Below are 25,591 nucleotides of genomic sequence, written 5' to 3' on the forward strand. Positions count from 1 at the left end.
GTCAGAGCTTTTACTTAGTGTGAAAGGGAAAGGCTTGTCATAGCATGGCAAGGCTTGACAATGCACAGCATTTTTGTAAATCTAACATTCATTTCATAATTGATTATTGGAAATTATTTATTGACCGTAGCTTCTGTTTAAACTCTGGATTTCATGAGAAACTTTTCTCGTTTCTGAGCCCTAACGACCAAGAGATATGGAGACGCTGACACCCAGTGGATGTTGTGGGTGACTGCATGGAGACTTTTACCCGTGATTACATGAAAACCTCTTCACTGCAGCTGTGAGATACAGAATTCATGATTTTGAAATATGCACTTTGATGATCAATATTCAACATGTATTTGATTGCGTGGAGGTCTATTTTTGTTTAATTGGTTGCAAACCTGTTATAATCGTTGTGTAAAACACAGTACGTAACATGTCGCGGCCAATTACAATTGGATCGTTTATTCACAGCAACATACCAAGCGGGTAAGCGGGTAAGTGTCTTCCCTACATGACATGCACTTCAGAGAGAAAGGCCTGCTCTCTCTCTCTGCCGGTCCCTCCCTTTCTCTCATGCTGCCGGCCTGGAGCGGCACTGCAGGAGGGTCCACTGAATGCAGCCAGTGTGTGACCAGGTAACTTTAAACTACAGAGAACTCTTCCTCTGGGTGGCGTCCATAGCATCGTTAGACCATTAGGGAACAAACAAGCCTCACCCTTTTACTGTGGAAGGGAGCTGGTGAACAAGAACATTTCTGCGAAACATGCTGAATTTGATTACTCACGGCTGTTGTCTCTTTAATTCGTCTCCTTTGTAGATTTGTGACACTTGCTTGTGTACGTGTGGCACCACGCGATACACTTCTGCGGGCCAAAATTGATGGATTTGCTTATGACTTGACAATGACAGTGAAAGGATATGTTTTTGAGAAATGACAAAGGAGAGAGCGAGAGACTAGACTGCATGCCAAGAGGCCCGCTGTGTCCGCTCCCCCTGCTCTGGCTCTGTGGGATAATAAGAGGGTTTGTTTTCCCAGAGCTCCCACATGAGGGCTGGGCCTCGTTGGCTAAGGGGGACGGGCTGCCTTCCTACAGAATAAGTAGGCAGAGGGAGAGAATGAGGAGTGGCAGAGAGGGAACCTCCTTTGTCGATTTATAGGTCTTCCATGCACACATATACACACACACACACACACATAGATAGACACACACAGACAGCAGGGGCCTCTCAGACAAAGTCAGGATGTGACATCACTCACAGGAAGAGAAGCCAAACAACTTTTTGACTTGTACTTTTTTGTCTGCGCTGCTGTCGCTGGCTTCTCAGTGAAGTTGGAGCCTCGAGGTCTGTTGGTAGCTGGGAAGGAGGGAGTATCTGTAGGAACCGGAGAGGGACAGATCTGCCTGGATCGTTGTCCACATTCCCAAGTCGTCCACATTGGGAGCCCCGCCAGGTACTGTGGGGGAAACTTCTCCCCTTTTTTTATGTCTCTGTTGATCTCCTTGTATCTCTTCTCACTCTTTCACTTTGATGCATATAACTGGATCCAACTGTGTTTGGTCCATTGCATTAGCGACTCTTTTCTCTCCCACATATGTGTGTAGGATCTAGAAAGAGCTGCTGTTATTCTCCACTGTCCGAAGGAAATTCCATGGAAAACTCAGTAAAGTGAGCAGTGTGCACAGTGGGTCTGGTCCGCCATCCCCCGTACGTGATCAGACATGCACCAGTCTGTAATTGGAGAGGCATGTGGAGACTGAGAAGCAGTGAAGTCAACAAAGCGAATGTATCCCAATCCCTTGGCCTGTATAGAAATGTATCCTCTGTGCACTGCGACTGTTAAATACAGTAGTACTCTGAGGTGTACGGTCCATGACTGTTATTCACATCTGTGCATCTGAAAGTTAGATACCATAACTAATGGAGTGTAGTAGCCATCACTAAATCAGCCAACTATCCAGTTGTGGACCAGCACATATTTTCTGGTCATTCTCCAATGGACTACAAACTCAGTGCTTTCCCAATGTTGAATGCCTGTATTATCGCCAATAGAAATTCACCAGTAGAGCTAATACAGTGGGGCAAAAAAGTATTTAGTTAGCCTCCAATTGTGCAAGTTCTCCCACTTAAAAAGATGAGAGAGGCCTGTAATTTTCATCATAGGTACACTTCAACTGACACACAAAATGAGAAAAGAAAATCCAGAAAATCACATTGTAGGATTTTTAATGAATTTATTTGCAAATTATGGTGGAAAATAAGTAGTTGGTCAATAGCAAAAGTTTATCTCAATACTTTGTTATATACCCTTTGTTGGCAATGACAGAGGTCAAACGTTTTCTGTAAGTTTTCACACGCTGTTTTTCACACACTGTTGCTGGTATTTTGGTCCATTCCTCCATGCAGATCTCCTCTAGAGCAGTGAAGTTTTCACACACAAGGTTTTCACACACTGTTGCTGGTATTTTGGTCCATTCCTCCATGCAGATCTCCTCTAGAGCAGTGATGTTTTGGAGCTGTTGCTGGGCAACACGGACTTTCAACTCCCTCCAAAGATTTTCTATTGGGTTGAGATCTGGAGACTGGCTAGGCCACTCCAGGTCCTTGAAATGCTTCTTACGAAGCCACTCCTTCGTTGCCCGGGCGGTGTGTTTGGGATCATTGTCATGCTGAAAGACCCAGCCACATTTCATCTTCAATGCCCTTGCTGATGGAAGGAGGTTTTCACTCAAAATCTCACGATACATGGCCCCATTCATTCTTTCCTTTACATGGATCAGTCGTTCTGGTCCCTTTGCAGAAAAACAGCCCCAAAGCATGATGTTTTACCCCCATGCTTCACAGTAGGTATGGTGTTCTTTGGATGCAACTCAGCATTCTTTGTCCTCCAAACACGACAAGTTGAGTTTTTACCAAAAAGCTCTATTTTGGTTTCATCTGACCACATGACATTCTCCCAATCTTCTTCTGGATCATCCAAATGCTCTCTAGCAAACTTCAGACGGGCCTGGACATGTACTGGCTTAAGCAGGGGGACATGTCTGGCACTGCAGGATTTGAGTCCCTGGCGACGTAGTGTGTTACTGATGGTAGGCTTTGTTACTTTGGTCCCAGCTCTCTGCAGGTCATTCACTAGGTCCCCCCGTGTGGTTCTGGGATTTTTGCTCACCGTTCTTGTGATCATTTTGACCCCACAGGGTGAGATCTTGCGTGGAGCCCCAGATCGAGGGAGATTATCAGTAGTCTTGTATGTCTTCCATTTCCTAATAATTGCTCCCACAGTTGATTTCTTCAAACCAAGCTGCTTACCTATTGCAGATTCAGTCTTCCCAGCCTGGTGCAGGTCTACAATTTTGTTTCTGGTGTCCTATGACAGCTCTTTGGTCTTGGCCATAGTGGAGTTTGGAGTGTGACTGTTTGAGGTTGTGGACAGGTGTCTTTTATACTGATAACAATTTCAAACAGGTGCCATTAATACAGGTAACGAGTGGAGGACAGACGAGCTTCTTAAATAAGAAGTTACAGGTCTGTGAGAGCCAGAAATCTTGCTTGTTTATAGTTGACCAAATACTTATTTTCCACCATAATTTGCAAATAAATTCATTAAAGATCCTACAATGTGATTTTCTGGATTTTTTTTACTAATTTTGTCTGTCATAGTTGAAGTGTACCTATGATGAAAATTACAGGCCTCTCTCATCTTTTTAAGTAGGAGAACTTGCACAATTGTTGGCTGACTAAATACTGTTTTGCCCCACTGTAGATGTAAAGTACTGAGGAAGAGGAGGATCCTGTTCACACCACACGTACTGTGTACAAACACCATGCGTATGTGGAGGAAGCTGTCAAGAAGATGGATGACACTCTCCTCCTGAACAGTCTAGGGCCCCTCATTCCTACACGTCTCGAGAGTAGGACGCTGATCGAGAATCAGTTCTGCCTTTAGGCTCATAATGAAAAAGATTGTATGGAGAGGGGGGACCAGATCCTAGGTCAGCACTCCGACTCTGAGACGCTTTATAAATACAGGCCACGAGGAGTGAAAGAGGAAGCTCTTTGTCAAACTTCTACTAAAGTCTAACGCCTCTGTCAGACCGACAACGTCATTGCATCAATACTGTAATAAATTCTGCAGTCAAACTTTTTTCATTATGTAATCAAACATTTTAGTGGATATGAATGCAAGAAAAGTTCAACATTCACCTTTTGCTTACTAGTTCTGTCAAGTCAATGCATACAATTGTATGCATATCTTGTATAAATCCAATGTATGCACGACCCAGAACACAGAACGCACTGCAACTGCCTCTGCAACACAATACTGCAAGGCAAACTGAGCTTTCCATTGGAAATGAATGTACTTCTAGTGCAGCAAAACCCAATGACGCTATTGGTCTAATCGAGGCGTAATAGCAAAACGACAGTAAAACTACACTAAACCAAGTGTAATGCAACATTTCTACTTGCACTCATTCTGCATGACTCTGTAGATTTCAGACTCAGAGCACATGAATAAGCTTAACTTATATAGAAAGAAAAATATTTCCCACTTAAACCACACACGTTGCACCATAACAAAACCAGGAACTGTTGAGAGCAGCTGTGTGAAATGGAACGTGGGACACAAATGTGGATACAGTCACGTACAGTCATAAGGGCACGAGACATATGTGTCATATAGAATGAAAGAAGAAGCTATTTTAAAAGAAGCTTCAGAAGCATTTTAGAACAGCATACTGTCTCTAGTTTATTCAGCGTATAAAATTTGGAACAAATACCTGCATGACTTATTGACAGCTGTAAAGCTTGCCTTGACTTTTCAGAGCACTCCACATGAAAGTCATGGAAACTCAGTCAAGTTCAGATCCTTCTTAACCATGGAGCTGAGTAGCCAGTAGCCTGCCCTGTAACTGAACTAGTTTGCTGGGGAGTTCTCGGTAAGATCTGATCCACCACGAGTTATTCTCTTCTCTCTGGTGCGCTTGACTTGATTGATATACGGGTTGTTGTGATGACTCATCCCTCGAAATGACTACCCCCCCCCCTACTCCTTCATCCCCCCTTTTTCATACGATACCCTGATACGGACAATCGTTTGTTATTAACCCTTATGATTAAAAAAACAAAAGCAATTTAGTCTAATAGATTTTGTCCCTCTGCAACATTCACTGTCTGAAAGGAAAATGTCAAACCCATTCAGGCTGTTTGATCCTTAACTAGTCCAGGACACTGCGAAATTATCTCCTCATGGTCTGCCAGATGGTTAATAGCTAATAATGACTCGATGTATGACGCCATTACAGTAATTATCTACTGTGCTATTGTCCATCCCTACAGGGGAGTAGACCTCCGTCAATATTGTATCAGGTCAATGGTGAAGGTGTTAGACAACTCATGGTGCTACAATTGAACTTGAGGCAGTGTAGCTGCGCTGCGCAAGTGGATTTTCTCCAATGGAGTTGTATGACCAGTGAGAGGTAGTGTTCTGCATAGTTAATGTTGAGCATGTGGGTGGTGGCTTTTAAGTGGAAAGTTCAAAGTGTCTCACGTACAGACGACGTAAAGAACCCTTTCACCACGCTTCCTCTTAGCGAAGTGAAGCACGCTCTTCATTTACACAATTACCTTTGGCCATCCCCTCTGATCTGATTTCAGTATTAGATCACACTGGGCCTATTTCAAGGACACTGTGGTTGTTGGTCTTGTGACATTCAACGCATAGTGGCCGCCAGAAAATAAAAGGTCACCAGAAATGAATTCCGCAAATGGATTCTTCTCACCTCATATTTGGGGTCATATTTTCTGTTCCGAGCAGTTTCACAATCCCTACATGCTTTGCTCATCAAGTCCTTCAAGATATGCCCTTTGTAAACAAGCTTACAGTATTGTTTCTACTCTGCTGTTTTCATTTCCTGATTTCTATCATGCTGCCTGATAACATTGTGAACGAGCTGAGCATCTCTAACCTCTCATGACCTATTTTGTTTCCTCTATGTCTCAGAGAGGGGTCCCTCCATTCTCAATCATCCCCAATGTAGAGGTCACTGCCCTCTGAATAGAACAACTCCACAGCGACCTGCAACCTAAACAAACGTATGTTAGTGAAACCTGTCCAATCCATGCTCAGGAAGGCCACACCATAGAGTCCACCATTAAGACAATGGCGCTCTGTCTCGGACAAGTCTTCAGCAAAGACAAAACGTTTAGGCCTCGGAAGCGCTTTGAGCCTGGCACACAGCGCTTTGAGCTGTACAAGAAGGCCCAGGCCTCTCTGAAGTCAGGCCTGGACCTGAGGAAAGTGGTCCAGCTTCCAGAAGGAGAGAACATCAACGACTGGATCGCCGTGCACGTGGTGGACTTCTTCAACCGGATCAACCTGATCTACGGCACGGTCAGCGAGTTCTGCACTGAGCGCACCTGCCCCATCATGTCGGGGGGCCTGCGCTACGAGTACCGGTGGCAGGACGGAGACGACTACAAGAAACCCACCAAGCTGCCCGCCTTGAAGTACATGAACCTTCTGATGGACTGGATAGAGACGAACATCAACAACGAGAACATCTTCCCCACGAGAGTAGGTGTGTAAGGCAGTGGTTCCAAACTAGGATAGTGAATGCACCTGTGATGTGGCTTCATACCCACTCTCTCTGACAGTATCTTTAATGGATCTAGAAAGGTTCAAAGAAAGGTTAACGAGATAGGTTAATTACACAATGAGGGTGGCAGAGTGTGAATTATGGGGGGCCAGTGTGAGCTAAGCTCCCATGAATGAGACATGAGCTCCTCTAAATGCAACAAAAGTCAAACTTTGGGGGGGGGGTCTCTAAATATTGATAATTTGACCAAGACGGGCCGACAGCAAGATGCCCTGGCCGCAAGACGCATCAGTCTCACTGGAGAAAGCATCCGAGTGAGTAAAACAGCGCCCCTCTGTCTCAGTATGTGTAGCCCATGTATCTGATGCTGTCTGGTCAAAAAGAGTACGATGCTTTCTCCGGTGAGATAGATTCAGACATTTGCGAATTGAAGGAAAATGATGAAATATCATTTCATAATTAAAAAAAATGTGTTTATAGTTTTTTGGGGAACCACAGATTCCCTCGGCATCCATGACTGCACACCACTATATTAGGCCTAATGACAATCGCCAAATGTCATTAAATTTATGGTGTTTGTAACAGATGTATTTTTCCATTCATCAAATAGCAAGTGTACAGTGTGCACGGTTTGGATGCTGGGATCATTTTTGGAGTAGACAAATGTGCGCAGCTGCAGTTAGCCTACTTCTTGAAGTGATTTATTTGACAATCAGATGAAAACATCAAGACTGGTTGTGTTCATGCCACATTAAAATTTAATAAAATTATTTTTTTTACTGTTAAATGACATCTTTACTGTTAGGCCCATAAAAAAAAAATCCCAAGTGAGGCTCCCCCGAATGTCACGGTATAATTTACACTCTGGGGGGTGGCATTTGGAAGAAATTGAATGGGCTACTCTGAGTCTATTGTTCATTGTCAAAGGGTTGTTATCAAGCTCTGTTTGAGGAGGGAGATTATGTGCATGAACAATCTATTAAATTAACATGTAATTGCGTTGCGGGCTGCCGAGAGAAATTTGACAGTATACGATCTACCTACAGTATAGGATATTGATGTCCAGTGTGATTTGAATGATCTCCAATGGAAACGAATGTGACAGCTTTAATGCTAAGTGAGATGTAATTATGAAACATAATAGAACATAATTATGGAACATAATGCCATTCTGATAGTTACAAATAGATTTTCATTAATGCATCCAGGGTTGGTCTCTAAAATGAATCGAATGGGGTGGCAGTCTTCCTCACTGACAGTTCTATCCTCTTTGGTCCCAGGTGTTCCTTTCCCTAAGAACTTCCAGCAGGTGTGTAAGAAGATCCTGAGTCGTCTCTTCCGGGTCTTTGTGCACGTCTACATCCACCACTTTGACAGCATCTGCAGTATGGGCGCTGAGGCCCACATCAATACCTGCTACAAACACTACTATTATTTCATCTCTGAGTTCAGCCTCATCGAGCACTCTGAACTGGAGCCCCTGGTGAGAAAGGAGGTGTGGGGGTGAATGGAGGGGGAGGGGGGTTCAAAAGTAGTGCACTAAATATGGAATAGGGTGCTATTTGGGATGTATCCTTAGATAGAGCTTGGGTGGAAGGTTCCATTTCTATGTCCTGTAAGTTCATATTTAGGACAGGGGTAGAAGGGTGTCTGGATATGAATGTCTGAGGGCGTATCCCTCCCATTACTATCATAAAGACTGACTAGTTTTGCCGTGGCCCAATAAGGGAGGAGCTTACATTTTCCTCCATAAAACGAAGGCAGTGTATTGTCTGCGTTATTTCACACCACAACAGAACATGTTGTTTTGAGTGTCTGCGCAAACCACATAAACTGGGTGATTATACAGAATCAACTCTGGGCATAGAGCATATTACTAAATCACAGCCCAGTATAAAATAATTATACGATAGCAGTGTGTCTTTCATTTTCCCTTTGGCACAGTCATTGGAATTAATGATGCACCACTTATTTCCCCAGTTTGCATCATAAAAAAACTTGTTAAACTCTTTGTAAGAAATCTGGTTTGCTTTATATAACCATCATAAGTGAAATTGCAGTCTAGCCAGCCATAACTGAGAATCATGTCACGTTCAAGTTGTTTTCTCTAGTGCAGAGAGCTTCGTTACATCTGAACAGATGGAGGTAGGCGCTCCGAGGTACAATAAAATGCCTCTGTTATCATCATTATAAAGGACAGGCTTTACGTCCCCTCCTGGTGAAAAAGTAATGAGACTGTATCAACAACATAATCTGGGGGGAAATAAGCTTTTGGATGACTAGAGGTAAGATGGGAACAGCCGAGTGACTTCTCATCAGATGATGACTGTATTGTAGCCTATCTGTTGGAATATATTCGTGGCCTCATACAGCCTGACGGTAGGTGTGTAGCATTGTCGGTTACGATAAATTAAGCCTGGGGCCATCTACCGGTCATTTGTCAACATCATATGAATTGCTTGTCTCTCCTCTCTTCTCTTTACCCCCAGAGAGCAATGACAGAGAAGATCTGTAACTAAACCACTTGGACAATGGAGTGTACATCATTTCAAAAAATTCCCCGGAGCCCTTCAAGAGACCCACTGCTTCCAAACACTCAAACCAAAGGACAGTTGAATGGATTTTGAGTGGATTTGAAGAACTTAAGTGTTATCCATCAAGCATTAGAACGTTTATTCACATTTTCAGCCAATAGGCTATATGTTTTTATGAAAAAGGACTGTTCTGCTTCTTAGATTTTGTGCTGTGACATGCAGCATTTCAGTATTTTGTGTTTTATTTGAGTAACTGTTCTAGCTCCGTTTTACTAAACATGAATATGTTTTTCTTGTGCATGTTCTTGACATCATTAACTTCCAAAATGTGCTTGCGGTTTCGAGGTGTTTGAGCCATTTTGTGATGGACAGAAGGCGACATCACAAGACCCCTCTCCAGTATTTAGCATTTTGTGACAAGTACGTGTCCAATGTGTCCCAGCCAGAGGCAACAGAGTTAAGGACTTTGAAAAACAGACATTTTATGAGGTGTCTGGGTAAGTACAGGGTGACAACCGGAAGCAATACTTGTGAAATATTGACTTCATTTTCATTTACCAAAACTAGTTCAACTGGGATTACTCTGGGAGACTAATCTGATTGAGATGTGTGACTGATTCAATTGCCAAGTGTTAGGACAAGTAAGTTCACCCACTACAATTGGTGTTTTTGTTGCATGCCCTGTTCATTTGCATTTTATTATTATGGAAATGTTTTAGCTGTGATCAAACTAAATATCAGACATAGGATATTTTCATTCAGACGGTGACCAATTAAAACCTGCCTCATTGCTTTTGTAAAACCTTAAAGTAACTGTCCAGTGTTTCCAGATTTCTATGAAATGAATTACAATATGAGTGAAATAGTTTTTCTTCCAAAAAAAATGGTAATTAAGTATGTTATAAAGCAGCTTTTCTGTGTTGCAGTGGTGTGGGCTTACCTCAACAACAGAATGGTGTGGGCTTACCCCAACAACAGAATGGTGTGGGCTTACCTCAACAACAGAATGGTGTGGGCTTACCTCAACAACAGAATGGTGTGGGCATACCCCAACAACAGAATGGTGTGGGCTTACCCCAACAACAGAATGGTGTGGGCGTACCCCAACAACAGAATGGTGTGGGCTTACCTCAACAACAGAATGGTGTGGGCTTACCTCAACAACAGAATGGTGTGGGCATACCCCAACAACAGAATGGTGTGGGCTTACCCCAACAACAGAATGGTGTGGGCTTACCTCAACAACAGAATGGTGTGGGCTTACCTCAACAACAGAATGGTGTGGGCTTACCTCAACAACAGAATGGTGTGGGCTTACCCGAACAACAGAATGGTGTGGGTTTACCCCAACAACAGAATGGTGTGGGATTACCCCAACAACAGAATGGTGTGGGCTTACCCCAACAACAGAATGGTGTGAGCTTACCCCAACAACAGAATGGTGTGGGCTTACCCCAACAACAGAATGGTGTGGGCGTACCCCAACAACAGAATGGTGTGGGCTTACCCCAACAACAGAATGGTGTGGGCGTACCCCAACAACAGAATGGTGTGGGCTTACCCCAACAACAGAATGGTGTGGACTTACCCCAACAACAAAATGGTGTGGGCTTACCCCAACAACAGAATGGAGTGGGCGTATACCGTTCAAAAAAATCTTAACACAAGTAGACCACTCATTTGTCAGCTCATTCTCCTCAGGAGAATAACATCATCCTGTATTTGGAATAGTATTTGGAACAGTCTATTTGAGATACAAGTTTGAGGTGTTTAAAAAAACGAACATTTTAATGCTTTGGCTACAAATAAGAGCATAGGATTGAGAATGAGTTAACAGAATTTTCACTGGGCAGTTACTTTAAACAACTTTGCCATTCTCTCTCTCTCTGTGTGTGTGTGTGTGTGTGTGTGTGTGTGTGTGTGTGTGTCTGTGTGTGTCTGTGTGTGTGTTCGTTTTGAGGGCAGCTATTTGATATTAAAATACTAATATGACTCATGGATATAACTAATAGGACGTCCTATTTATAGAGCTAGACTATTATAGGGCATGGGGCCCTATAATAATATGGATATACTCCATATTTGGCCCCTGGGGGGCATGGCAACCATTTTTCAAAAGGCATGCAGATTGTAACAATATTTTGGAAATCTGTTTTAAGATAAATGCTCCAAATTTGGCACAGAGGTAGATTTCTGGACCCTTAAAATATTAAGATATGGAGCCAGCCCACATATGCAGCAATTAAAAGACAGATTTATGTAGCCTGAAAATATTTATTTCTGGAGCCACCACAGATTTGACCCCTGGGGACAGTTACTTTAAACAACTTTGCGATTCTCTCTGTGTGTGCGTGTGCGTGTGTGTGTGTGTGTGTGTGTGTGTGTGTGTGTGTGTGTGTGGCCCCTGTCAGTAATAAAATGTTAGAGTTCTGAAGGCCTTTTTTGAGATAAACACATCAAATTTGGCACAGAGGTAACTTTATTTAGCCTAAAAAGATTTAGATATGGAGTCATCACATATATGTGGTGGCCATCTTACAAAATGGCCACTGTCAGTAATACACTGTTAGAGTTCTGAAGGCCTTTTTTGACATAGACGCACCAAATTTGGCACAGAAGTTGATTCATGTACCCTGACAAGATTTGAGTATGGAACCACTACAGATTTGGCCCCTGGGGGCCTTGGAAGTCATCTTATGAAATGGCCACAGACGGTAATACAATTTACAGTTCAGAAAGCCTGTCTTAAGATTAACAACCCAAATTTGGCACAGAGGTATATTTATGTACCCTGAAAAGATTTAGATATGGAGCGACTCCAGACTTAAGTGCATAGATGACATGTGTTTTTTTCCCACTGCCCCTGTTTCGAGACCGGTGCATGATAATGGTCCATTCTAAATCCAAACAAATCGGAGAACGCAGCAGTCATTGAGAAGAGCACAAAGCAGCACTCCAAGGCCAAGGGCATAATGGCCACTGGCTGCAAAAGGCATGGATTTTTTTTAGGGTGCATTACGGCCACACAAAGGGAATGTCGCGGTGAAATTCGAGGCATTGTGAAGTGCTTGTCAAATGTGAATGAGAGACTGATAAAGTGTGTACAGCCTGCACACAAAAAAATCTAAGCAGAGTGCATGCCATTATTAGAGTCGCTTCATGACGCCTTACATTGTATTACAAATCAAAAAATATAGCCCAACATTTGTAGAACAACTAAAGTTACATTAATAACTCTAAATTAAGCATATAGGAGTACCTATTTCTTCGTTAACCGGTCAACACAAAATAGCTGCATGTACGCACTCCCTGAAATCGTTTGGAGAAAATATCCTTAATGTTCTATTCAGCTTTGTTAAATTATGTTCTTCATACTATAAAATAATGCCATGGAACTTTAAGCAAATCTTGTCTGCTAAACGAGCTAGTGTAGTCCACAGCCATTTTGGCATAACCAGATCAGAACCTAACATAAGGACATCTCAGAGTATGCTATTCTGTTCTTCTGAAATAGACTACATCTTCTTCATGTCATGCTTCTTTAGAACTGTCTAACATAGATAATGGATTTATTGTAAAAGTGTAGGCTATATTATATGGATTTATTATACTTTTTTTAAATGTAGACGTTCCAAAGGTCTGCATCAGTGGCTTGTAGGCTGTGTGTGGAAGCCAGGAGATGCTAAATGTGTTTATGTTAATTAACATCAATTACTCTGAGACCAACAGTTATTTGCTTGACAATCACCGGCTGACGAACATTTGGGACCACCACAGCCCTAATCTACACCTCGATTAGGCTGATCAAAAACCTCATTCTTTTGTTTCATGGTTTTCAATTTGAGCGTCTTCATGTCTATGTAGCCTACACTTTCTCATCCTGAACTTCTAATGCAAGTGGCTTAATGACAATGATCAGAAGAGCGGCTATTCAATGATTTGACAGCTCCGACACAGTTACACCGTCATTATGTGGGTGTCGGCTATCGCCGGCTAAACCCCTAGAGTCGATGTCCGCGCCCCTATGGAAATCAAATTAGTATAATAAAAATCTGTCTGTTTAAGATAGAGATGTCTGTTTTTTTTGCATGGGCTGCATCCACTGTGTCTGCCAATGGCGGCCTTCCGTAGCTGTGGTGGAGGTGGCCGAGCTGGAGCGGTGTTTGTCAGACCATGAGACATCCCGAATATCTGTCTTCTCACAAAAATGTCTGTAGCGTCTGAATGGCATGGAAAGATGAGACTCTCGTGAACAAGATGGTGTTCTCCGTTTTGCTCTATCACCCTCTATGACAAGCGTCAATGGACTTGTCTGAAGCGCCAGGAACAGTTTGGCCTACACACTAATATGACCACTCTATGGAAAGGTTGAGACTCTGTTTTCCATGTATGAATCTGTTATTCAATGCATTTCAATGGGCTAATAGAAGTAAGGCAAAATTCAATGTTTCATGAAAAAAACGGGGGAACGAAAATTCACATCAATCTACTTTCTTCACAATATGCACGATTGTTTTGCTAAGCTGCCCCACTGGCAGTGGCTTCTTCTTTTCGTCTAATGACTGAACTATAGACATGGGAGGGGGCGGGAAAAGGCAGGAGCTATGTCAACAACTGTATTTAAATGTGGAAGTAATTTTGCATGGCCCCATGCCCCGGTTGAGTGGAGATTTCCTAAGGACCAATGGAATGGTCTAATGTTAAAACCACGCTCAAACGGGGCACCGGGACATTAAAAACTAACAAGCCCATGTTGTCCACCCATCACAACACCCAGAGGATGTCAGAGAATCTGATGGAGCATTTAAAACAAACATTTTTTTAATTTAACCTTTATTTAACTTGGCAAGCCAGTTAAGAACAAATTCTTATTTACAATGGCGGCTGGAGGTTAAGGGAAGTCACAAGTGTGTTTTGACAAGTTAGTAAGCTGGATATTAGCTATTTCTGACACCAATTTAAGTTACCTGGAGAGAGTTCTGGAAGGCTTGCAGCTCTGCCATCGTGCTCTGCCTCACACTATTTACCAACTGAAAAAATAATGAAACATTTCAGGTTAGCTATCTACTGGAGTAGTACATCAGTATGTGAGTGGGGGGAAAACAAGACAGAAAATGTAACAAGAGAAGACCCGATAGCATAGAGCTGGCTTTCCCAAAATAATGATATGGCATGCTCTGACTTGAACACATATTCTACAGAACTGGTTGGACTTTTTCTTACTGTTTTCGCAAATATGCAGAGCTGTTTGTACAGTTTAACTGTACTCATTGGGTGAGTTACCTAGTAATTCAAGCAAACCCAGCTCGACTTCTTACTGGTGAAAGCAGTCACGACTTGTTTGTGCCAGACTGGAGGCAATAAACATAGTGTGAACTAGTTATTACAGATTTTCAACCTTATTAGCTAACAATCTAGCTAACCATATAAAGTTATCAGCTATATGAAAATAATTTCATGTCAAGCCAAAGCAACCTTAACCAGACATTTGCGCTAGTTGAGTCAGCTAATACGTCTTGCTAGCCAACGTTAGCTAGCTAATGAAGTTATGAATTACTTGTGATATAAACAAAATTCAAACCTGGAATCTGTGTCCAAATAGGCCAAAATCCCAAGTGGATTAAGGCACTGCATCTCAGTGCTAGAGGCGTCACTACAGACCCTGGTTCAATTCCAGGCTGTATCACGACCGGCCGTGATTGGGAGTCCCATAGGGCATCGCACAATTGGCCCAGCGTCATTAGGGTTTGGTCGGGGTAGACCGTCATTGTAAATAAGAATTTGTTCTTAACTGACTTGCCCAGTTAAATAAAGTTTTTTTTTTTTAAACGTTCCTGTTGCCTCAGAGATAATAACAGTCGAGTAGTACCAGACCGCCAGTTATTTCACTTATCTTGATGTTAAAGCAGAAATGTAGCATCATTTTTCATGAGTAATACAAACAGGCCTACACTATCACTGGATGTAAAAGTATGTTTGGGAATATCCATAAGGTTTTTCTCAACTGTTTGTCAGCGTTCAACTGTGCTCCTTCTTGTTCTTTCTCTCCCTCTCCACCGCCTGATCTCTCTGGCTCTGCTTGCACTTTCTTGCTCTCCCTCCCAGATCATTATGAATACGGGGCCCAGCTTCACAACCAACTCACTGTCTGCTGGGTTATCACATTGGCACATAGTGCATAATTAGTCAGCATGCACATTGCCCACACTCTGCAATTTAAGCAATAATTGCTTTATTATCAAATTGGCACATAGTAGTCTAACATGTTAATCAGTATACACAAAGCACACTCTGAGATTGAAGCAATAATTTATTATCTAATTGGCTAATAGTACATAGTTAGTCAGTATATCGCCCTCACTTAGTCCATTAAAGGATCTATCAATGAGCTACGATTCAAGCAATCATTCGAAACATAAGGAAACCATCTTTCCGTTGAGCAGCTAACCCCAGCGGTTGACCTGCATTAACAGTTGACCTGTTTATACAGAGGTGGAGGCCAGCCAGCAAGTGAGCATTTCAGACTCAGCCAAACGAATGAAGAACAGGAGGACAAGAGCAACAGACAGTTTTACTGGAAACTTCGACAGTGATAAGGATTAATCAGACGGCTGTGTCAAATATCTGTTTCCAAATAGCCTGATCTACGGGAGAAAAAAATATTTTCTTCCCAAAGTTGTCTATCTGACCGCCCGCAGCATGAAAAATGCCAACCGCGCCACAATAATCTCTGTTGGGGCCCACAGGTCTGCGGGAATGCAAATGTTTCACTTTTACTGTAAAGAGTGTTGTGATTTTAAATGCACTTGAAATAAAATTTGATTTAACTTATGCCCTAACAGTGTGTGGAATTTGTGTTCTCCAAGTCAGTGTGGCTCGACAGAGTACATGGCCCCAGAGGTGGTGGAGGTCTTCACAGAAGAGGCTTCGTTCCACGTCAAGCCCTGTGACCTCTGGAGCCTGGGGTCATACTTTATATTCTGTTGAGCGGCAGCCCCACCTTCACCGACCACTGGGGGACTGACTGTGGCTGGGACCGAGGAGAGACCTGCCACATCTGCCAGGTACACAAACATAGTGTACATACCCCCACCCACAACATCCCCAGTTCACAATTACACAGTACTACTACAGCGCTATTTGTATTAAGCATTTTTTTTTGCATTTATAATGAATGAGTCATGTTATTATGGTGAAGTCTATGTCTATGTTGTCGATGTTGTGTCCGACCCCTGCAGAATAACCTGTTTGAGAACATCCAGGAGGGGCAGTATAAGTTCCCAGAGAGGGACTGGGCCCATATCCCTGCCAAGGACCTAATCTCCAGGCTACTGGTACGGGACGCCACACGCCTCAGTGCTGCCCAGGTCCTGCAGCACCCCTGGGCTCTGGGGGTGAGTGCCAAGGCCAAAACTTAACTGGTCCTCTGAGTACTGTATGGGTGTATGGCCATAACATACTGGATCTGTTGATTGGGTTATCTTAACTGGCTTCCTTGCCTTGTCCCCTCTGCGTCATCTATTCTACACTGATCTGAGAAGGCTGAATGGGTGAAAGCCACCTATAAGAAACCAGAGGGCTTGTTTTCACCAGTCCATTTCCTCCAAACTGTACATCATTGATGAAGGAAAGGATACATTTGAAAGAATTGACACTGTTGTATTTAAACTTGTTATTTATTTCCCCCAAGAATGCACCAGAGAGAGGTCTCCCAACTCCACACTTCCTCCAAAGGTTCCACTTCCAGGTCTCATTGGACAGAATGTATAGTACATAACGGCAAAAACAAATCTCAAAAGGTTGTGGAGAAGTACAGATCAGGGTTGTGTTATATAAACATTTCCAAAACAGAGCACCATTAAATCCATTATTAAAAAATGGAAAGAACACGGCACCACAACAAACTTGCCATGAGAGGGCCGCCTACCAAAACTCATGGACCAGGCAAGGAGGGCATTAATCAGAGAGGCAACAAAGAGACCAAAGATGACCCTGAAGGAGCTGCAAAGCTCCACAGCGGAGATTGAAGTGTCTGTCCATAGGACCACTTTAAGCCATACACTCCACAGAGCTGGGCTTTATGGAAGAGTGGCCAGAAAAAAGCCATCGCTTAAAGAAAAAAATAAGCAAACACATTTGGGGTTCGCCAAAAGGCATATGGAAGAAGGTACTCTGGTCAGATGAGACTAACATGTTTCTTTTTGGCCATCAAGGAAAACGCTGTCTTGCACAAACCCAACCCCTCCCATCACCCAGAGAACACCATCCCCACAGTGAAGCATGGTGGTGGCAACGTCATGCTATGGAGATGTTTTTCATCGGCAGGGACTGGGAAACTGGTCAGAATTGAAAGAATGATGGATGGCGCTAAATACAGGGAAAGTCTTGAGGGAAACCTGTTTCAGTCTTCCAGAGATTTGGGACTGGGACAGAGATTCACCTTCCAGCAGGACAATGACCCTAAGCATACTGCTAAAGCAACACTCAAGTGGTTTAAAAATCTTGGAATGGCCTAGTCAAAGCCAAAACCTTAATCCAATTGAGAATCTGTGGTATGACTTAACGATTGCTGTACACCAGCGGAACCCATCCAACTTGAAGGAGCTGGAGCAGTTTTGCATTGAAGAATGGGCAAAAATCCCAGTGGCTAGATGTGCCAAGCTTATAGAGACATACCACAAGAGACTTGCAGCTGTAATTGCTGCAAAAGGTGGCTCTAGAAAGTATTGACTTTGGGTGGGTGAATAGTTATGCACGCTCAAGTTTTCCATTTCACAATAAAAATATATATTTTGCATCTTCAAAGTGGTAGGCATGTTGTGTAAATCAAATGATACAAACCCCCATAAAATCTATTTTAATTCCAGGTTGTAAGGCAAGAAAATAGGAAAAATGCCAAGGGGGTGAATATTTTCGCAAGCCACTGTATACTCACAATGACTGCCTGGTATTGTGATGCAATCATTTCCATGGTTAATGTAGAATGTTCATTCAAATTATGTTAACTGATGAGGCTCATGCAATGGAATGTACTATTTGTCAATTGAGTTTAATCAACAAATAACAACACATATTGATGGGTACACTTCCTGCTTTTACTTCATGCTTTGCTCTGATGGGTACACTCGCAATGGCCGCTCGTCCACCCATTATGCCATCATTGACTAGAATGGGGATTCCTGTTCTATTCATTCTATTTCTATGGCTGCTACTGCAGGCTAGGAGGTGGAGTTTTCTTCTTAGCTCCATTCCCACCTGGTTTATCCTTCTAATATCCTGGTGTGGTTCTAAGATCCTTACAGTCAAATTCACCCTTTTTCTCTACCCAGTTCCCCACTTTTTCCTCCTCAATTCAACTTCATCCTGGTGCTAGTCTCCCTTCCCCGTCTCTTCCTCTCTATGTGGTGTTTGCCATGTGTCCCCTCCAGGATGGAGTCAACGCACACTATCTGAGAATGGACGATAGCTGCCATTGTCAGCAGAATCCTGTGTAGCTTCACTGGTTGGTAGCCCCATAGTGCAAGCCCTCGTCATGGTCAGTCGTCTTCTTATCAGCTAGAAACAGAGACACAGGAGCACAAAGGGAAGAACTTTTATCTTCTACTAAACTAACACATGCTTAGTCACAGCTTTGTATCAGTTGCGGAGTCTGGTTTCAGTGACTGGTTTGGGTTGAGGTTGGTTTCCTGCATTTGATAATAACCTCAAACTACACGGACCGCAATCCCATGTTAAGACCACAGAAACCGAATCACTAGAATGTCCGATGAAGGGATTCTATTTGTATGATTAAGACTGCTAGTGCTGGTGGGTTTATGCTAGCCATGCTTAATTGCACGGCTATTTCAATTAAGGAATGGATCCTTGATCATATCAGTATGGGGCCTTTAATTCATACAGTATCTGTACTGTAGCTCGGCAGTCTTACTGTTAAGATCCTGTAATATAAAATAGTTGTAATTTATGTTGTGTTGGTCAAGCTGTGAAAAGATTTCTGTACTGAGAGGAATATGGTATCATGTATAGAGTTAATTAATACTGCAAAAGTAGAGCATTACTTTTCAGACACTTGGGAATGCTGCTTTTTGCATTGGTTTTATTAGCCTATATAAACTATGAGTAGGGCTGCACAAATATCAAAACGTTCCTAAAATGTCCTGGGGGGGATTTCTGAAACCAGCAGGGAATAAACTATAAGGGAATCCTCCAACTTGGAATTCGTCGACCAAGATTTCTGACAAGCCAGGGTATTTTTGGAAGGTTTGAGGAATTCTGCAACCCTAGCTGTGACTTTCCCAAATATGGAGACATATGAAATATATCTACACAATTAACTAGCATGACAAGCAAGCAGACACTGAGTATGTTTACATGCACACAATACTGCAATTCTTGTGGATAATCTGATTAATATAATAGTTTGATTGAAATGTTTACATGCTTTGCAAGAAGAACGCATACATTCAGTTGTTTTCCCGAACTCACTTCACTCGCACTAAAGAGGGAGGCTCGCTCGGATGGTGCTAATATTTGAAGTCTTGATAAAAACTACAAGCATTACCTCACATTTCCTTTCCAAATGATATCAGGACAATTCTGCAATTGCTTCCTTCATTTATTTTTAAAATATTTTTCAGTAATACCACTAACCTGTTGCTCCGTTTACTGTTAAGTGAATTCATTGTTGTTTGGTCTATTCACAGACATTGTCATAATCAGTGATTTGGAAATGCGACAATGTATATTTTTGTTAATTGTCTAATATTATGTGTTGTTTTTAAATGTTTGTGACTAAAGTGTTTAATATGTGTGTAGTTTATATTCTAGATGGGTTTCTCTGGAGGAAAGGGAGTTTTATTTTATATATATATATATCAGTATTTTTATTAAATGTTTTGTTGTTTGCACAAACATTTAGATGGCTTGTCTGTAAAAGGATCTGAATGAATGTGCCAAAGAAATCATGGAGATATAAATAACTTACCATGTGAAGACTGAAGGCTACCCTGTCACAGTAAATTAGTTTCGTGTTTTTAAGAATGAAATTGGTCAGATGGCCATTTCAGCCTGTACAATATATTTGTTCAAATCCACCTAGTTACTGAAATGCTCTTTGGTTACTGAAATACTCTTTAGTTACTGAAATGCTCATGCTTTTTTTTTTTAAGATTCCTTATTTTTACCGAATTGATTTATCTCTACCAGTTGACTTTTTCACCCCTGTAAGAGCTTGTCCTTTTATTAACCGGGGACACTGATGGAAGTCTAGCACTTATTCCCCTCACCCTATTAACTTAATGTATTACCCGGCTAATGTCAAATGGCATGTACCCACTACACGGATCTCACCCGGTTGCCATGGATACTCCATCGCTATAGCAACTAAGGGCATTCATAAACGGGCATGACTCAACAAAGGGTTGCCGTCAGAGAAAGTGCAACACATTAGGGATCAGTCAGTGGCTATGGTAAAGCCCGCTCACTCTGCCCCTAATCCCTATTGGCGCTGGTCAAGTAGTCTACAATATAAGCAATCGAGAGCCATTTGGGACGAATCAGCCTAACCTCAAATTAGATGGGATGAGACACACTAATTGGCATAAACTATCTGCGAAATACGATGTCCACTGTTTGTTTAAGCCCACGTGTATGAGTTCCTAAATATGCATATGTTCTTATGTTGCACATCAATGCGGTATGCTATTTTCCCAATAAAACCCGTTTATTTATTTTTAAATTATTCAATGTTGTTGTCGTTTTGTCTCACCATCATTGGCAGAACTCAGACGTGACAATTTGACAATTTGATCAACGTCCAGCATGAGTAGATAGACAGATGGAGAGAGCGAGAGATAGCGGTCTACGGTTAGAAAAACGGAGTGAATTGGTTTATTTCGGGCCCATCACTCACCAATTGCTCATAGAGTGTGAATGGTGAGTGAGTTGCGAATGGAGCAAGGACATTGGATAGAGGACATGGATGGAGTGATCGCGATTCACCTGTCCACACTCCTAAAAGAGCTCCTTAAAGGAGAAGGTAGCGGCGAAGATGCATGACGAATTAGTTGGACGGGCATTTGATTTCAATAGGCGGGCGCATTGTTTTCACGGGACTTCCTAAACTGTGCACAATGCGTGTAATAGTAATGACCCGGTAGCTCGTGAGTTTCAAGTTTGGGGAAGTTTATAGTACGTATCCTACAATTTTTACTGACCTGCGTACCAATTATGCACAATTTGGTGCAACATTTTCGTTTCAATAGCCTAATACGTTTACGCGTTATTTTTTTCAAAATCATTGTCACGTGGTTAATCATAAAAATCTGAAGTACAATTATAAACTTGTTACTATTGGCGAGATCACTAGCCTCTGCCATATGCTAACATTGATACGGCTAAAGACATGAGAGCATATAACTCAAATATACTATAGTCTATAGGCCAATGCACCAGGCCTATATCTTCGATCATCAACTAAATAAAATGCATAGGCCTAAAGCCGACAGATAAAAACAGTAAAAAGTACCCTGATGAAAATTAAATCATATTCATATCTCTTCTCCGCCGGTCTGCCTCGCTTTCTATGTCTTGACTTGAGCTATTGCTAGTGAAGTTCAACATTCTATGAAATCATCACACCGTCCAGCCAGAACTGTCCTAACGAATTTGCAACATTGTACCAACTAGCCTGTCTTACAACAGTGAGCTCCTGACAAAAAGCTTATTTTTTTACGTTTCCACTAGATATATGGAATCATCAAATCGTTGTGTTTTCCTTGGTGATCATTATGAGGCTTGGTGATTATCGAGGAACTATGTTAAAAAACAGACTTTGTTGACTTCTGTGAGGCGAATAAAAAATGAGTGGTGTACGTGGTGAGTTGGTCAATCAGCGATAACCGAAGTAAAGCCAGATTCAGGTTGGATATTCGAAGCATATTCGCCTGTAGTTTTCCTTACGTCCACCAACAGCAGTTAGGGACCGTCAACATAGTGACAAATCACGTTTTAAAATTGTAATAGCTCTTTAACCATTACTCCTAAAACGTTCAAAACTGGTTCTAGTTAACCCAATGGCATAGACACATGTTGCACACACTTTTTTTTGTCGATTTACATCTCACACTATTTTAAATTATTTATTAAAATGTTTGAATTTCAATAGCTCTTTGGTCATGTGACCTACTGACTTCAAACAGCATTCAGAATGTACAGTCAGTGGCCCTACACATTGCACACCCTTTAGTTTGTCCATTTTCATCTCACACGTTTTTACATGAATTTTTCAAATGTTCAAATTTGAATTGTGCCTTGGTCATGTGACCTACTGACTTCAAACAAGGTTCAGAATGTACACTCGGCAGGCATAGACATTGCACACCCTTTAGTTTGTCAAAATACATCTCACACGTTTTAATATTTGTTTATACTTTCTAATTTCAATAGCTCCTTGGTCATGTGACCTGCTGACCTGAAACAAGGTGCAGAATGTCCACTGACGAGCCTTCTATATTGCACACCCTTTAGTTCGTCCCTTTTCATCTCACACAAAAAAAATATAACTTTTGATTTTTCAATAGCTCCTTGGTCATCTGACCTACTGACTTCAAACAAGGTTCAGAATGTACAGCCTACACATTGCACACCCTTTAGTTTGTCCATTTACATCTCACACAATTTTACATGAATTTTCTATGTTTTTCAATGTTTCTCAATTCAATAGCTCTTTAGTCATGTGACCTTCTGACCTGAAACAAGGTGCAGAATGTCCACTGACCACCCTTCTATATTGCACACCCTTTAGTTTGTCCCTTTTCATCTCACACGTTTTTACATGAATTTTTCAAACGTTCTAATTGCAATAGCGCCTTGGTCATGTTACCTACCGGACTCAAACTGTGTTCAGAATGTACAATCAGTGGGCCTACACATTGCACTCACCTGCCAAGAGAGACTATCCCGGCGGCCGAGGCTGATTCCGTCAAGCCCATTCCCTTGGCTGTGTTTTTGCTAGATAGTAGGTAGGGACAGTGGGAATCTCGTTCACCATCTCGTTCACCATCAATTATTAGATGATGAGGCATTTGGCTACCTCAAGAAACTCTTAATTATGTCCCGAGGTTTACCGCTGCTTCATCGAATTTCCTCACTTTGACATGAGGGGGTCACAGCAACCCCGAAGGTGGTTTGAGTGCAACCACGAAGGAAAGCATGCTACAGTCAGATATCATCAAATTGACATCCATTCGAGTCACGCCCGGCGGTATCAGAGGCTTTTCTGTCTTACAAACTGGACATCAGTTGCCGCCTTCAGCGGACTTTAACTGGGTTTTTACACCCAATCGACATCAAGTGCCAGCGCAATACTTATAGGCTTGAGAACCAAATACCCCTCGCAGTATCTACCGGCACCATTGACCAGGTGTCGGAAGAAGCAACAGAAAATAATCAACCCCTTTCAATCATTTGCTTGCCCAGTCAGCTCTCCGGGACAGAGCCATAGGAACCACCTTTACCAGCGCTTCATCAATATTCCTCACTTTGACATGAGGGGGTCACAGTCACCCCACAGGGAATTTGAGTGCTACTGCGACAGGTGGGTACACTCCTTTGAATTTCATCAAGTTGACATCAATGGGCGTGGATGGTAATACCCACATCAGATGTAGACCTCTCTCCCCAGAGAAGCTGGAGATACACCCCACTTCGTAGGCCATGAGCCAGATCCATGCAACGGCCTATCACTGCGGGGCCAATGGGTTTAGTTTCCGCCTTAAGTCTAGTGAGCATAGAGGAGACCTCCCCACCTACAATGTGTGGGGCTGGCGAACGCCGTAGCTGGGGACATCCGTGAAAAGGGCCCTGCGCACTTCCAGAGTTTCTCCCGCCAACCGTCAGACCCAACCCCCCTTCGGCCCGCTGACGGACACCACCCCGATGTACCCCCGCACCCAGCCCCTTGCGAGACCACGGACGAGGGACCGCGAGATGGGCCGCACAACAAACTTCCAATGGTGGTGAGAGGAGGGCGATGGAGCGACTGTTCCCGCAGCCGCAGCTCGAGCCCAGCCTCACTTCGCACCCCAGCCCGACCGACCCAGGCCTTAGAGCCAATACATATCACGAAGTTACGGATCTTTTTTTGCCAACTTCCCTTACCTACATTGTCCTAACATGCCAGAGGCTGTTCACCTTGGAGACCGGCTGCAGATATTGGTACGGCCCGGCGTGAGATTTACACCCTCTCCCCCAGATTTTCAAGGGTCGGGGAGAGCTCACCGGACGATGCTTTCCAGGGCTATGGCCCCTCTGTCAGGGCAAACCCTTTCCAGGGCGCCCTGCCTTTCACAAAGTAAAGAGAACTCTCCCCGGGGCTCCCGCCAGCATGTCCGGGATCGGTCGTGTTACCGCACTGGATGCCTCGCTCTGAAAGTAATTTGAGGTCATTAGGTTACATGACCAAGGAGCTATTGATATTTTTAATATTGAAAAATGTATGTAAAATTGTGTGAGATGAAAATGGACAAACAAAAGAGTGTGCAATGTGTAGGCCCTTCCGGCGCCCTTCCGGCGCCCTTCCGGCGCCGACAGAGATGGCCGCCTCGCTTCGCGTTCCTAGGAAACTACGCAGTTTTTTGTTTTTTTACATGTTATTTCTTACATTAGTACCCCAGGTCATCTTAGGTTTCATTACATGCAGTCGAGAAGAACTACTGAATATAAGATCAGCATCAACTCACCATCAGTACTACCAAGAATATGTTTTTCGCGACGCGGATCCTGTGTTCTGCGTTACAAACAGGACAACTGAGTGGATTCCATGCAGCGACCCAAAAAAAAAACAACTCAGAAAAAGAGGGAAACGAGGCGGTCTTCTGGTCAGACTCCGGAGACGGGCACACCGTGCACCACTCCCTAGCATTCTTCTTGCCAATGTCCAGTCTCTTGACAACAAGGTTGATGAAATCCGAGCAAGGGTAGCATTCCAGAGGGACATCAGAGACTGTAATGTTCTTTGCTTCACGGAAACGTGGCTCACTGGAGAGACTCTATCCGAAGCGGTGCAGCCAATGGTTTTCTCCACACATCGCGCAGACAGAAACAAACATCTTTCTGGTAAAAAGAGGGGCGGGGGTGTATGCCTTATGACTAACGTGACATGGTGTGATGAAAGAAACATACAGGAACTCAAATCCTTCTGTTCACCTGATTTAGAATTCCTCACAATCAAATGTAGACCGCATTATCTACCAAGAGAATTCTCTTCGATTATAATCACAGCCGTATATATCCCCCCCCAAGCAGACACATCGATGGCTCTGAACGAACTTTATTTAACTCTTTGCAAACTGGAAACCATTCATCCGGAGGCTGCATTCATTGTAGCTGGGGATTTTAACAAGGCTAATCTGAAAACAAGACTCCCTAAATTTTATCAGCATATCGATTGCGCAACCAGGGGTGGAAAGACC

General features: G+C 42.8%; 1 protein-coding gene across 1 annotated transcript; it reads left to right on the forward strand.

Moving 5' to 3' along the window:
• Positions 1-563: 563 nt before the first annotated feature.
• Positions 564-9,928, forward strand: LOC110524066 (MOB kinase activator 3C). Its single transcript, XM_021603378.3, has 4 exons — positions 564-1,442; positions 5,991-6,567; positions 7,866-8,068; positions 9,075-9,928. Exons 2-4 carry the CDS (start codon positions 6,150-6,152, stop codon positions 9,102-9,104), a joined length of 651 nt encoding a protein of 216 aa, XP_021459053.1. The 5' UTR covers positions 564-1,442; positions 5,991-6,149; the 3' UTR covers positions 9,105-9,928.
• Positions 9,929-25,591: the final 15,663 nt, after the last annotated feature.

The sequence above is a fragment of the Oncorhynchus mykiss genome, chromosome 5 (genome assembly GCF_057628025.1).
Source record: "Oncorhynchus mykiss isolate SJ-2025 chromosome 5, ASM5762802v1, whole genome shotgun sequence".
Taxonomy (NCBI): domain Eukaryota; kingdom Metazoa; phylum Chordata; class Actinopteri; order Salmoniformes; family Salmonidae; genus Oncorhynchus; species Oncorhynchus mykiss.